The sequence below is a fragment of the Canis lupus genome, chromosome 12 (assembly GCF_011100685.1).
Source record: "Canis lupus familiaris isolate Mischka breed German Shepherd chromosome 12, alternate assembly UU_Cfam_GSD_1.0, whole genome shotgun sequence".
Classification (NCBI taxonomy): Eukaryota; Metazoa; Chordata; class Mammalia; order Carnivora; family Canidae; genus Canis; species Canis lupus.
In genome coordinates this window covers 57,912,956-57,926,714 of record NC_049233.1, presented here as the reverse complement: position 1 = coordinate 57,926,714, position 13,759 = coordinate 57,912,956, and the positions used below count along the sequence as shown (strand labels likewise).

At 37.4% G+C, this 13,759-nt stretch overlaps 1 protein-coding gene across 5 annotated transcripts in view; it reads left to right on the top strand.

Moving 5' to 3' along the window:
* USP45 (ubiquitin specific peptidase 45) overlaps positions 1 to 13,759 on the top strand; it is a 73,906-nt gene that overhangs the window by 55,093 nt on the left and 5,054 nt on the right. For 3 of the 5 annotated variants that reach the window (XR_005368054.1, XM_038554794.1, XM_038554793.1), the window contains exons 11-16: positions 1,327 to 1,418; positions 2,683 to 2,739; positions 3,262 to 3,399; positions 5,847 to 6,411; positions 8,257 to 8,354; positions 9,991 to 10,077. Coding sequence is in view for 4 of the 5 variants with exons in the window: in XM_038554794.1 (XP_038410722.1) it covers positions 1,327 to 1,418; positions 2,683 to 2,739; positions 3,262 to 3,399; positions 5,847 to 6,411; positions 8,257 to 8,354; positions 9,991 to 10,077 (1,037 nt within the window). In the remaining variant the exon portion in view is untranslated. The remainder of the gene's footprint in view (positions 1 to 1,326; positions 1,419 to 2,682; positions 2,740 to 3,261; positions 3,400 to 5,846; positions 6,412 to 8,256; positions 8,355 to 9,990; positions 10,078 to 13,759) is intronic. The other 2 variants (XM_038554795.1, XM_038554796.1) reach the window with 1 other exon arrangement.

Sequence of the window (13,759 nt, the reverse complement as noted above, 5' to 3'; positions counted from 1 at the left end):
TACCGTGTCCTAACTGTATATTCTGTCTTCAGATATTAACGGTAGTACAAAGGCATCATTTTTAGAAGATGATTTTTAGAAATATTATTTGCATTTTATTTATTTTCTTTTCTAACTTGTTTTTTGTAGTATTATATATACATAGTACATGTCTATAATTCATAAACAAATATACACGTTTTGATTGTACATGCCCAAACAGTATGCAGTTAAGGGTTCAAGGCTTTTTTTTTTAATTAAAGTATAGTTGACACACAATGCTATATTAGTTTCATGTGAAGGGTTCAAGATTTTTTAAAATGTGGATTCTCAAGTATGCTTTGGGGTTTTTTTTTTTGCCTGTTTGTTTTGAGATAGTGCCATCTAGTGCATGTTTAGAATAACTGCCCAGTTTTTCTTTCTGGTTTCCACTTTTGTATAATCTTTTCTATTTTCAATCCTTGTACAGTTTTCTTAATGAAACATATTAGTCACCTTAACTTCTAAATAGTTACTGTTATATTAAAAATGTTTATTGATATATCTAGCTATAAGCCGACTGTGTCATTAAGTGCTTCAAATAATGTTTTAAGCTGATTTTAAATGTTGTTTGTATGAAATTTGAAGTTAGAGATCCAAAAAAGATAGAAGCTTGAAAGAGGAGTGATGTTTGTTAATATATTTTCTTCTCATGATTTGCTGCAGAAAAAAAAGTTTTAAATGTCTATTAAAATAGAATAGTATGATGAAGCCTCGTGTACTCATCAGCCATTTCAAACTATATTGAATTCATGGTGTATTAATGTCCTATTTGGGCATAATTTTCTTTGATTTATAAATATTTCCCAAACAATAATTTTACCATTTTTATATCAAACTTACACACAAATAAATGAGTTCTTAATTGCCCAAATTAATTCTTTACACTATGCTGTGTTTACTTGTCTTCTACTCTGCTGTTTCCATAGTTATGGTTCAGGCATCTGTAGCCCTAAAAGTATTATCTTCTTTCTCATTCCTCTGCCTACCTCCACATTAGGCACAGAGACCTTAAAGCGTTTAATGGGAACAGTTGAGGTACGGTATGAACAGTGGTAATTGGTCTACTTATTTTGCCTCAAGTTTAAGAACAGTTCATTATTTCTTGAAGACTACTATAGTTGATAATCAAATTTTGCCTACAGAATTTTTAAGGAGAAAGACATTATAACATCATATAATAAAATATATTAATGTGGTACTGGACATCTGTCTCAGATTTCTTTTGAGTCAACAGAGAAAAAGCATGTTACATTGTTAGGCTGATGGCTGACGTATTTTTTGCATTAAAAAGTATTATTTTTACAGCGTATGGAAGAGAAGGTGTGAAAATGAACTTCATAGATCGGATCTTTATTGGTGAATTAACTAGCACAGTCATGTGTGAAGAATGTGCAAATGTAGGTGCTTTGGAATTCACTTCAACACGGAATAGATTACAGTCATATCATTTTTATTGTTTTCTTTCACATATAATCATCAGCATTTGTTTTTATTTGTGACAGATAACTACATAATAGTTTTTGAAAGTCGTTAGAGTATATCTTTACTCTCAGAGAAGAAACATAATTTATAACTTTTTTAAATGTTATTTTTCCTCTTAACAAACCTGTGAAGTTCTGCTGGAGGAATGTGTTAGCTACTTGTTTGGATTGAAATGCAAGAGAAACTTCTGGGAAGGGAGTAACTATGTTATATAATTATGCATTGCCCTAAAATGTGATTCTGATAGAAATAACTTAATGTGGTAACATAACTTAGGGTGATCTACCACATTTTATTTAAAGCTTACACTTATATAACTTGATGTAGGTTCTGTAAAACTAGAAGTTTTTTGAAAGTACACACACCTTTGAATTAAATGATCATTTTTATTTTGAATGACATCCGTACTTTAACAACTTAAAATATATAAACATTTTTATAGGTTTTCAATTACTTGGCAAAGAATATTTCTGAAATTATATGGCTTAGAGTATGATAGGCGTCAACTTTTGTTAGATTTTGATCATAAAATGAATAGTCTTTATGTGCATTTTCCTGTCCCAGATTATAGAGTACCTTTCTTTTCTCTCTAGTCTTATAAAATGAGGATCATATGTTACATTTTCTTCTAGCTTGTCATGTTAAAGCACAGCACTTGTCAACATGATATTACTTAAGTTTCTAGTATATTCAACATAGAAGTTGATTTCTCTCTCACAAGCTAGAGAGAATCTTTTTAAACAGAATTAACCTGAAAGAATCTACAAAACACAGTCAAGCTCTCTGGCTTTTTTCTTCACGGCTTTTTAAAAAAATTGTTTTTAATGTTTCTATTTGATTTATGTTCTGACACAATTTCACCAAAAATAGGTTTATATTTTTAGTTAATCATTTTTATTAAACATAGTTTATTTTTAAGTTACTTTAAATATTATAAGTTAGTCATATTGGCAATATTATGAAATTCAACTGGGTTGCATATGTTGAGGTTTTGAGATATCTTGTTTTGATTAACAATATGTGCTGCTGTACCAAGTTAAAATCACTGTTTGTTCCAGGGATGTTTTTTAACTTGAAATTCTAAGTTGCCTGGGAAGTTTGATTTCTTTAAGATTTTACAGGACTACTTTGTATATATTAGAATTCTAACTGATTTTCTCAATATGTTTTCTTTTTAAGATCTCTTCAGTGAATGATCCTTTTATTGATATTTCACTTCCTATAATAGAAGAAAGGGTAAGGAGAAAAAAAGCTTAATAATGAGTCTTTTGTGAAGAGCATTTATTCATTCATATATTTAGACATTTGTTGAGCATATTACCGCATTATCTGAGAGTCATTTTTATATATAATACTGGCGTTCATATAGTATTTTTTTTAATTTTTATTTATTTATGATAGTCACAGAGAGAGAAATAGAGAGAGGCAGAGACATAGGCAGAGGGAGAAGCAGGCTCCATGCACAGGGGGCCCGATGTGGGATTCGATCCCGGGTCTCCAGGATCGCGCCCTGGGCCAAAGGCAGGCGCCAAACCGCTGCGCCACCCAGGGATCCCCATATAGTATATTTGATACTGGGGTTTGTGTATATGTGCATGAGTTATGATATGGTTCTTACTCTCAGGGATTTCAAACCATTATGTTTTATAGCTTGAGAATTAATGTTAAGGAAAATGAGTTAGAAATTTTAAAAAGTAGATGATATCCAGAATTTATTTCCTAAAGAAGTTTTGTGTTATATGCATGGCATCTACATAGGTTTCAAAACCTGTACTTTTGGGAAGAATGAGTAAATGTAGAAGTTTGCAAGTGACAGATGATGGTCAGTACGGTGACACTGTTACCATAGAAACTACTCATCAACCCAGAGCCACCCAGTCTTCATCTAAAGATAAGGTAAGATTTATATGCATTTGTGAGACATCTGTTTTCTTAAACTTTTTAATAAAAGTTTCAAAAATATACAAAAATAGAGAAGACAGTATATAATAACCTCTCATGTACCTTTTTCTCAGATTCACAGTTATCAGATCATGACTAATCATATTTTGTCTATATCTATCCCACATTCTCCTTCTCTCCATCTCAGATTATTTTGAAATGATTCTAATATAAAAGATAAATAGTATTTTTAAATATATAACCATAGAACATTATCATACCTAAAAATATTAATGACTTTTTAATAGTGCCAACATCCAGTAATTAAATTTCTATAGTTGTCTCATAAACACCTTTTTTGTTTTTGCTTTTTAAGGTGTACTTGAATTTAGGATCTAAAAAAGATCCATAGATGGCAGTTGATTGCCATCTCTTAATAGCATGTTTCTTAGATCTCTTTCAATCTACAGATTTCCCCTTCCCTTTCTTCCTTGTAATGTATTTGTTGAAGAAATCAGGTCATTTTTTTTTTTCAGTAATTTTTCACTTTCCCACATTCAACAGTAGTTTATTTTGCTATTGCATTTCCATGGTATTTACAGGTTTCTTTGTTTCCTTTATTTCCTCTCTAAGGCAGTTCTGTCTAAAAGCAATTTTAATTAGGTTCAAGTTCTATTATTTATTTGACTTTTGGAAAGAAAACATTTATTTAAAACTTTATTTATATATTTTTTAGGGTAGGGGTGGGACAGAGGGAAAAGAAGAGAATCTTAAGCAGGCTGGATGCCCAGTGTGAAGCCTGACAATAGGGCTCCATCTCTAACCCTGAGATCATGACCTGAGCTACAATCAAGAATCAGCACCCTGGGGATCCCTGAATGGCTCAGGGGTTTAGTGCCTGCCTTCAGCTGAGGGTGTGGTCCTGGAGACCCGGGATGAGTCCCACATGGGGCTCCCTGCATGGAGCCTGCTTCTCTCTCTACCTGTGTCTCTGCCTCTCTCTCTGTGTGTGTCTCTCATGAATAAATAAATAAAATCTTAAAAAAAAAAATTCTTAGGGATGCCTGAGTGGCTCAGTGGTTGAGCATCTGCCTTTGGCTCAGGGCCTGATCCCAGGATCCTGGGATCAAGTCCCACATCCGGCTCCCTGCATGGAGCCTGCTTCTCCCTCTGCCTGTGTCTCTGCCTCTCTCTCCGTGTCTCTCATGAATAAATAAATAAAACCTTTAAAAACAATTCTTAAGAAAGAATCAGTGCCTTATGGCAAGAAAACTCTTTTTTTTTTTTTTTTTTTATGGCAAGAAAACTTTTAACTGGCTGTGTATACTGCCATCAAGGAGATGCATATAAGTTTGATGTCTAATCTTTGATGTCACCAGTCACTGATGACCATTGTCTAGACCCATTGATTCACTAAGGACACAACTGGTTGTTGAATTATCTCATAAAAACTTAAAGAAACCAATCTAAATTTGCGCTTTGCTTTTTAAAAACTTTTTTTTATGTGATTTGTAGGCAACTTGATACATAATCAGAATTAGCTTTTTTTTTTTAGTTTTTATTTATTTATGATAGTCACACAGAGAGAGAGAGAGAGGCAGAGACACAGGCAGAGGGAGAAGCAGGCTCCATGCACCGGGAGCCTGACGTGGGACTCGATCCCGGGTCTCCAGGATCGCGCCCTGGGCCAAAGGCAGGCGCTAAACCGCTGCTCCACCCAGGGATCCCAGATTTAGCTTTTTCTTTTTAGCTTTTTCTGTTAGCATGCTCAGTTTTCTTTCTTTCTTTCTTTTCTTTCTTTCAGATTTTATTTATTCATGAGAGAGAGAGAGAGACAGAGGCAGAGACACAGGCAGAGGGAGAAGCAGGCTCCATGCAGGGAGCCCGACGTGGGACTCGATCCTGGGTCTCCAGGATCGCGCCCTGGGCCAAAGGCGGGCGCTAAACCGCTGCTCCACCCAGGGATCCTAGATTTAGCTTTTTCTTTTTAGCTTTTTCTGTTAGCATGCTCAGTTTTCTTTCTTTCTTTCTTTCTTTCTTTCTTTCTTTCTTTCTTTCTTTCTTTCTTTCTTTCTTTCTTTCTTTCTTTCTTTCTTTCTTTCTTTCTTTCTTTTTTTTTTTTTAAGATTTTATTTATTCAAGAGAGAGAGAGAGAGGCAGAGACACAGGCAGAGGGAGAAGCAGGCCCCATGCAGGGAGCCCAAGGTGGGACTCGATCCCGGGTCTCCAGGATCACGCCCGGGGCCAAAGGCAGATAGATGCTCAACCTCTGAGCCACCCAAGCGTCCCTAAAGATTAATTTTTAAATTAGAACTATTTGTTACTCTATGTCTTAATGATCGTAGTTTAGGATTTCAGAGGCACTGGAGAAAACAGTTGTGGGACGTGTAAATGAGCCTTCCTGGCATTCATTTCCAGTAAGGCCACGAGATCCTCTTCTCTGAAAACACTGTCACTTGCAGGGTCAACTCGCCCGGGGCAGGCCCGGAGCCGCTGTCACGGGCGGGAAGCCCGAGGGCGCCGAGAGCCCCGAGGCCAGCGGCGGAGAGGCCGGCGGAGAGGCCGGCGCCTCGGAGGGCAGCGCGGACGCGGACAGCGAGGCCTCGGAGCCGAGCTCGAGCCCCGAGCGCGCCGGGCTGCTGCCGGGCCGCGGACCCCGCGGGAGCACCAGCGCGGGAGGGCGCCCCACCGCGCCCCGGACCAGCCAGGCTGCGCGCGCGGCCGAGGCCCTCTCCGAGCTTCACTTGAGCGGCACGGTCACCGGACCTAGAGCGGCCCAGAGGGACGACCAGCCCCCGGATGCTCCAGACCTTTCGTGTTCGGAGGAGACGCACCTGTTGGCTCCCGGCCCCCAGGATGCTTTCCAGACCCTTTCTCACAGCTACGTGACCGCCTCCAGAGAATGCTCCGTGCAGTCCTGCCTCTACCAGTTTACCTCTATGGAACTGCTGATGGGGAATAACAAGCTTCTGTGTGAGAATTGCACTGCAAAGAAACAGAGGCACCGCAAGGCAACCAGTTGTGCAGGTGAGAATGTTTAGGGTTTTTTTTTTTTTTTTTTTTTTAAGATTTTTATTTATTTATCCATGAGAGACACAGAGAGAGAGAGAGGCAGAAGGAGAAGCAGGCCCCACGCAGGGAGCTTGACACGGGACTCCATCCTGGGACTCCAGGATCGCGCCCTGGGCCAAAGGTGGCGCTAAACCGCTGAGCCACCCAGGCTGCTCAGTATTTAGGTTTTTAGTATTTGTGGGGTGTCCGATAGTCAGTGACCAGTGGGTTGTAGATCCCAAAGAGGGGAACCCAAGAACCTTGTCTCCACCCTTTAGCTGTTGGGAGGCAGGGATTATCTTTTTCATAGTTGCACCTCAGCCCTGAAGACAGTACCTGGACTTCTTAAATAGATGTTTGGTGAAGTAAATTGAACAGGAAGTCCCCACCTCGGCCTTGAAAACTGCAAATCCACAGAATCGTATTTCAGGGGGACTAGCTATCTGAAATCTTTTTTTCCAGAAGAAATTTCCCTACTGCATCTCTAGCCTTGATATGGAGAGAATGCTCCGATTCTTAGTGACTGGCTGTTTCAAAAGGCGGGCTTTATGATTATTCAGTTATGGTGAGGCCAACAGACCAGGAGACAGTTGCTCCCGATAAGATAGTTTGTTACGTACAGCTCAGAAGAAGAGGGAGCACCCCAAGCCATGCCATGCAGGGCCACATGGGGAAGCACCAGGGTTGGTCAGGAGGCAGAAGAGCGAGGAGACATGGACAAGAGCCTTTGTTGTGGTTTCAGGGGAAGGAATTGGAATCAACAAGTTTTAGGATTGATTGACTGGTGTTGAATAAATTCAGGCTCTGGGGCATTGTGGGTGGTCTCAGTTGTGTGTTCCAGGCCCTATTGGGATTTGGGCAGGTGGATGGTGGTCTAGAGTATCAGAACCCAATAATGGGGACCCCTGGGTGGCGCAGCGGTTTGGTGCCTGCCTTTGGCCCAGGGCACGATCCTGGAGACCTGGGATCGAATCCCACATTGGGCTCCCGGTGCATGGAGCCTGCTTCTCTCTCTGCACCTCTCTCTCTCTCTCTCTCTCTCTCTCTCTGTGACTATAATAAATAAAAAAAAAAAAAAAAAAAAAAGAACCCAATAATGGAGGGCATTGAGTATGGACTTTGGATTGGTTGGTTTGCATATGAAAGGTACATTTATATCGTTTATTATATCTAGGAGTTTGCTAGTTCTGCCAGAAGCCTTCCCTATAATATTAGCAAGGCCTCAGGTGTCAAAGTATCAGAATAAAGACGTGTTTAATACACTATGCTTAATACACTAGTAGTTAAAGAACTATCTAGATGAGAGAAGGAAGAAATACCACCTTACATTGATCCAAATTAAATACGCTGTTGACCATATTCAAATCCCATCCCAAGTACTTTCTAACAGCCTCTTACTGAAATGCCCTGCAGTTCCCATGCATGATACGTGATCTCCTTTCACTACGATGAGTAATGACCCAATTTTTTCAACTCCAGCGGTGTTTTTGGTGGTCTCTAGCTAGAGGGCATTGACATAAGTCACGATAGTCCATCTGCTTCCCAGCTCCCAAAATTTTGTTGCAAGTGTCACCTCCCCTATTCTTTGTCCTTGTGTGTGCTTTAAAAAAAAAAAAAAAAAAAACTATTCCATTTCAGTGGAGTTTTGGAATGGAGTATAGAGGCACCCCTGTAACCAGAGTCTAATTTCTTTTTTAATATTTTCAATGTTAAAATTTATTCAATACTATGGTATGATGGTTCTTTATAAATGGTAACTATATTATGTGGTATATAATGTATAAAATGAAATTTTAAAATAAATTATTATATTTTATTCAGAAAAGAAAGCTGAATCCATTTATACTAATGCCAGGAAGCAACTGCTCATTTCTGCTGTTCCAGCTATCCTAATTCTCCATCTTAAAAGATTCCATCAGGTAAAAAGTCCCTTTAGTAGCACTATAGTAATGTAATCATATGTTTTGCAGAGCCCTACATCTTGTAAAATGCCGTCAAGGATTAGACAGTAATTTTTTTATTTTTTTTATTTTTATTTTTTTTTGACAGTAATTTTTTTAATGTAAAAAATTGTCATATGGGATTTACTGCTTTTTCAGCCATAATAGTTTACTTTTCTAATTAATATCGCTTAATTCATAATACTCTATTTGATGATTTAGGTGGTAGGAACCTAAGTTGTGTGTGTGTGTGTGTGTGTGTGTGTGTATGGGAGAATGAAAAATAAAATTTATTAAGAATCCTTAGAAGCAGGTAAATAGCAAAGTGCACATAGGTTTCTGAGCTCTCATGATCCCAGTGGGTAGGGCTAAGTGGGCTGGGCATGGCTGGCTTGGACGAATACAAAAAGGGCTGCACAATGCAAATATAGGGTCTATGGTGAGAAGGGAACCTAAATGTTTTTCATGCGTCAGGTTTTCCCTCTATTTTTAGTGTTAATCCAATGCCTTGCCTTTTTTTTTTTTCTTCAAATTTGATGTAATGATTTTATAGTTTCTCTGAAAGAATAAAGAAGTAAAATACTAAAACATTTTGGAAAAAGTTAGAATGGGTGATTTTCTTTGACACCAGTTTAAAAATAAAATCATAGTAGTTAAAACAGTATGGTCAAGATTGTCAAAAAATAAAACATGCGTATTATTTAAAGCTCTTTTGTTATGATAAAGGAAGAATCTCAAATCAGTTGGGAAGGGGTAGATTAATTGGTTTTTAGTTTAAGTAATCTCCACACCCAATGTGGGGCTCAAACTCACAATTCCAGGATCGACCCCAAGAGCAAGAGTCCCTTGCTCTTCTAACTGAGCCAGCCAGGTGCCCCAAGGGGTAGATCATTCATTAAAGAATTTAGGAAAAAGAACTGAAATAAAAAATGTAAAGCTTCTTTCTATACCATGTATCAATAGTATTTCCAGATAAATATTTTAATCATATAAAACAAATCATCAAAAGACTAGAAGAAAACTTAAATGAATATTAATATTAACCTGACCTCTGGGAGGAAGGTTGCCTACATATAAAACCCATGAACTCTCAAGGGAAAAGATTAGGAGCTTTGATTATATATCTGCAACATTTCAGGTGGGCCACAGGAGGGAAGAGATTTTTCTCTACATACCTCCTTCCATATCCACAGAAAAATTAAACTAAATTCTTGATTTTTCTCTAGCCAAGAATGTGGAAACTCAGTGGAAGTGAAATGGCCGTGGAGGGCAGAAGCAGATATATCGTGTCTCATTACCTAAGAATGCCTAGTGAAGGGTGTACATGTTGTGTGAACAAGACAGGGTTGTGTCACATCTGAGAAGCTAATTTCATGATGTGCCACAGTTATTTTATATTTGGCACTTGCATCTCAATTTAGGAACTTACAGAAAGAATTCATTCACAGACTAATGAATAGTCTCGAGCTTATATATCAGTTTTGGATTATTCATTAGTCATTTTTTTATAGCTATTTAAAAAACCACTGAGATTCCTCTTTTGGATTTATTAACAAACACAATGCTTTAGATGAATAGTTTGTTGCATTAAAAATTGTTTTTTGGTCTTTTTAAGGCTGGCTTGAGTCTTCGAAAAGTAAACAGACATGTAGATTTTCCACTTATCCTTGATTTAGCACCGTTCTGTTCTGCTACTTGTAAGGTTAGTACGTTATTAAGATGTTTAATTGACTTGTAAATAATATGCTTAAAAAGTATTAGGCCTTTCCTTCCTTTTTTTCCTTTTATTTTCCTTCCTTCCTCCCTTCCTTCCTTCCTTCTTCCTTCCTTCCTTCCTTCCTTCCTTCCTTCCTTCCTTCCTTCCTTCCTTCCTTCCTTCCTTCCTTCCTTCCATTAAGCTTCTCTGAAAGGGAATTTTTTTTTAAATAATTTATTTATTCATGAGAGACACAGAGAGGCAGAGACACAGGCAGAGGGAGAAGCAGGCTCCATGCAGGAGCCCAATGTGGGACTCAATCCTGGGACCCCAGGATTACGCCCTGAACCGAAGGCAGGCTCTAAACCGCTGAGCCACCCAGGTGTCCCTGAAAGGGAATTTTATAGTTAGTGAAGTTAAATCTGTAACATGGAACTTAACACAGTGAATATGACTTTTGTCCTTTGAGAGACAGAATGAGGGAAAGTTGAACAGATGTGTAAACCATGAGGCACGGTGGTCAGGAAGATAATGCTGCTTGTCAGTGCTACTGGTAGCAGAGAGTTGCTGAGGGAAGTAAGCAGATTTTGTGCCCTCTCTGTTCCTTGTGAATGACGTGGCTTAATGGACAACAGTTTTAGCATTTGTGGAGTTCATTCTCTTTTGTGAGTCAATATATACTCATGCATTGTTTTTCTTTTTTTTTTTAATTTTTATTTATTTATGATAGCCACAGAGAGAGAGAGAGAGAGAGGCGCAGAGACACAGGCAGAGGGAGAAGAGGCTCCACGCACCGGGAGCCCGATGTGGGATTTGATCCCGGGTCTCCAGGATTGCGCCCTGGGCCAAAGGCAGGCGCCAAACCGCTGCAACCGCTGCACCACCTAGGGATCCCATGCATTGTTTTTCATTACATTTCATGTATACTGCTGAAAATAGCATACTTGTGAGCTGAGTATGATACTTTTTTTTTTTTTTTAAAGATTTTATTTATTTATTCATAGAGACACAAAGAGAAAGAGAGAGGCAGAGACACAGGCAGAGGGAGAAGCAGGCTCCTTGCAGGGAGCCCAACATTGGACTCCATCCCGGGTCTCCAGGATCACGCCCTTGACTGAAGGTGGCGCTAAACCGCTGAGCCATCCCGGCTGCTCTGAGTATGATACTTTAAAATTGGTAATACTTTATGGAATGCCTGGGTGGCTCAGTGGTTGAACGTTGCCTTCCGCTCAGGGCGTGATCCTGGAGACCTGGGATCGAGTCCCACATCAGGCTCCCTGCAAGGAGCCTGCTTCTCCCTCTGCCTCTGTGCTTCTCTCTCTCTCTGTGTCTCTCATGAATGAATAGTCTTTTAAAAAAAATAAAACTTATAATACTTTGATAATTAGGTATAGAAAGCAGGCTGGTTTATAATTGCTGTATTTACATGGAAGAACTGTGTAGGTGAGAGCAATGACTTTGCCTTCCTTGAGGGAACCAAATGTTATGAATGGGGTCACATATTGTTCTGTTCATGATTATTGGTTAGCAGTCTAGGTTGTGGTATGTAATGGAATGCTTACTGACCTTAATATTTTCAATACATTGATTCATCAAAACAGACATATCTTAAAAGCAATTATTTGGTGAATCCAATTTATCTGCTGTAGAGTACCAGCACCATCTATCAATTAACACTCAGTATTCATAGAACGTGATAATGTGGTAAACAAAATGAAATTTAACAAGCTGAAATTAAATTGAAATTTAACAAGTTTTTAAATTTATAAAAACACATTTTTAAAAGGTACTATTTATGGAGAATTACCAACATACACAAAAGTAGACAGAACAGTGCAGTGAACCTATATAGCATCCATCACCTAGCTCTAAAACCTTAGACACATGGCCAGTCCTACTGTATCCATACACCTACTACTTTCCCATATTATTTTCCTTACTATTTTCCCATATCAGGCATTGTTTCATTCATAAATATTTTACTATGTATCTATAAAAGATAAAAATCACTCCCTCCTCCTTTGTAAGAACATAACCACAATACCACTTTCACACTAAAAAAAAAAAAAAGTTAACACTAATTCCTTCATATCATCTGATGTATATATTTCTAGTTGTCTTATGAAATTTTAAAAATAGTATCCAAGCAAGGGTTACACATGATTGGATAATGTATTTTAGTCTTTTTTAATGTATAGTTCCCCTCTCCCATCGCTCACCCCTTCTCTCTCTTGCAAGTTATTTTTTTAAGAAATGGAGTCCTCTTTCTGGTAGTTTCCATGGTTTAGATTTTGATTATTCCTCCCCTGTCCTCTTTATCCTACAACTAGATAGTTGGCTCTTAAGACGCTTGAACAGATTCAGGTTTGATGCTCTTTTTTCCCTTTTGCTAAGGCTATTTATAGGGCATGTTCTGTTTTTTTTTATCAGGTAGTACTTATGCCACTTATCTTTCTACGATACCAGCAACCAGTGCTGTTCAAATGCTAGATCCATGAGTTCATTAAGAATTATAGAATGGTGATATTTTAATTGTTACTCCTTCATTTATTAGCTGGAGCATTTCTATAAAGAGAAATTCCTTTAATCTATTCAGTTATCTTATAGTTTTTATAGAAAAGGCAAGATAAATATTCGATTCTTTCCCTGCCCCCCTTTAAACCAGTTTCAGAATAATGAATTAATTCATTAGCATTCTTAAACTATGATCAATTAATTTAGCATTACTAATTCATGGATTGGAATACATTAAATATGTTTCAACTTACTGTACTTTTTATTTATGGTCTAATATATTAGTATAATGTGGATCCATGTTTGGCTACTGAAAGCCACTTCCAGCTGGCTTCTGGGTTCTTTTGATGTGACCATAGTGGTTTCTCTCTGAACAATTATGCTACCAACTAGAATATATTAGTCACCTGTTTTAATTTTTAAATTTTCATTTTAGGGTTTGCTTTTTAAATTTAAACTTAAATTTTTCAAATTTTACAAAATACATAAAATATTTACATAGTTCCAAAATCAAATGTATAAAACAAGGTAAATTTAAATAAGGATAGCTTTTCTCCATGTCCATTCCACCTGTTTCTTCCTTCTCTTTATATATAACTATCTAAAAATTGTTTTATTCCTCTGTAATTTTTAAAAATATAAGCACATATATTTGTGTGTGTGTGTATATATATATGTGTGTGTGTGTGTGTGTGTGTGTATGTGCATCTTCACTCTTAAATAATCACAGCTTACAATATATATCTTTTTTTCTACCTTACTCTTAACATTATAGCATGGAGATTATTTCATAACAGTATTTTGAGATAGTCTGGCACTCTCTTTTTCAAGTACATAACTCAGTGCATCATAATTTATTCAACCAGTCCCCAATTTAATGACCAATTTATCTGGGTTTATTCCAGTTTATTTTTAATTAAAGTGTAGTTGACATACAATATATTCTTCTCAGGTATACAATATACAATATATGATCTAATATTTATATACCTTACAAAGTGATCACAATAAAGCTAGCTACCATCTGTCACCATGCAAAGTTGTTACAGTATTTTTTTTGTTACAGTATTATTAAATGTATTCCCTGTACTATACATTACGTTCCCATGTTGCCAGTTTTTAATATTACAAATATTCCTGCATTTAGTAGCCAAAATAATAAATAGTATGTCTT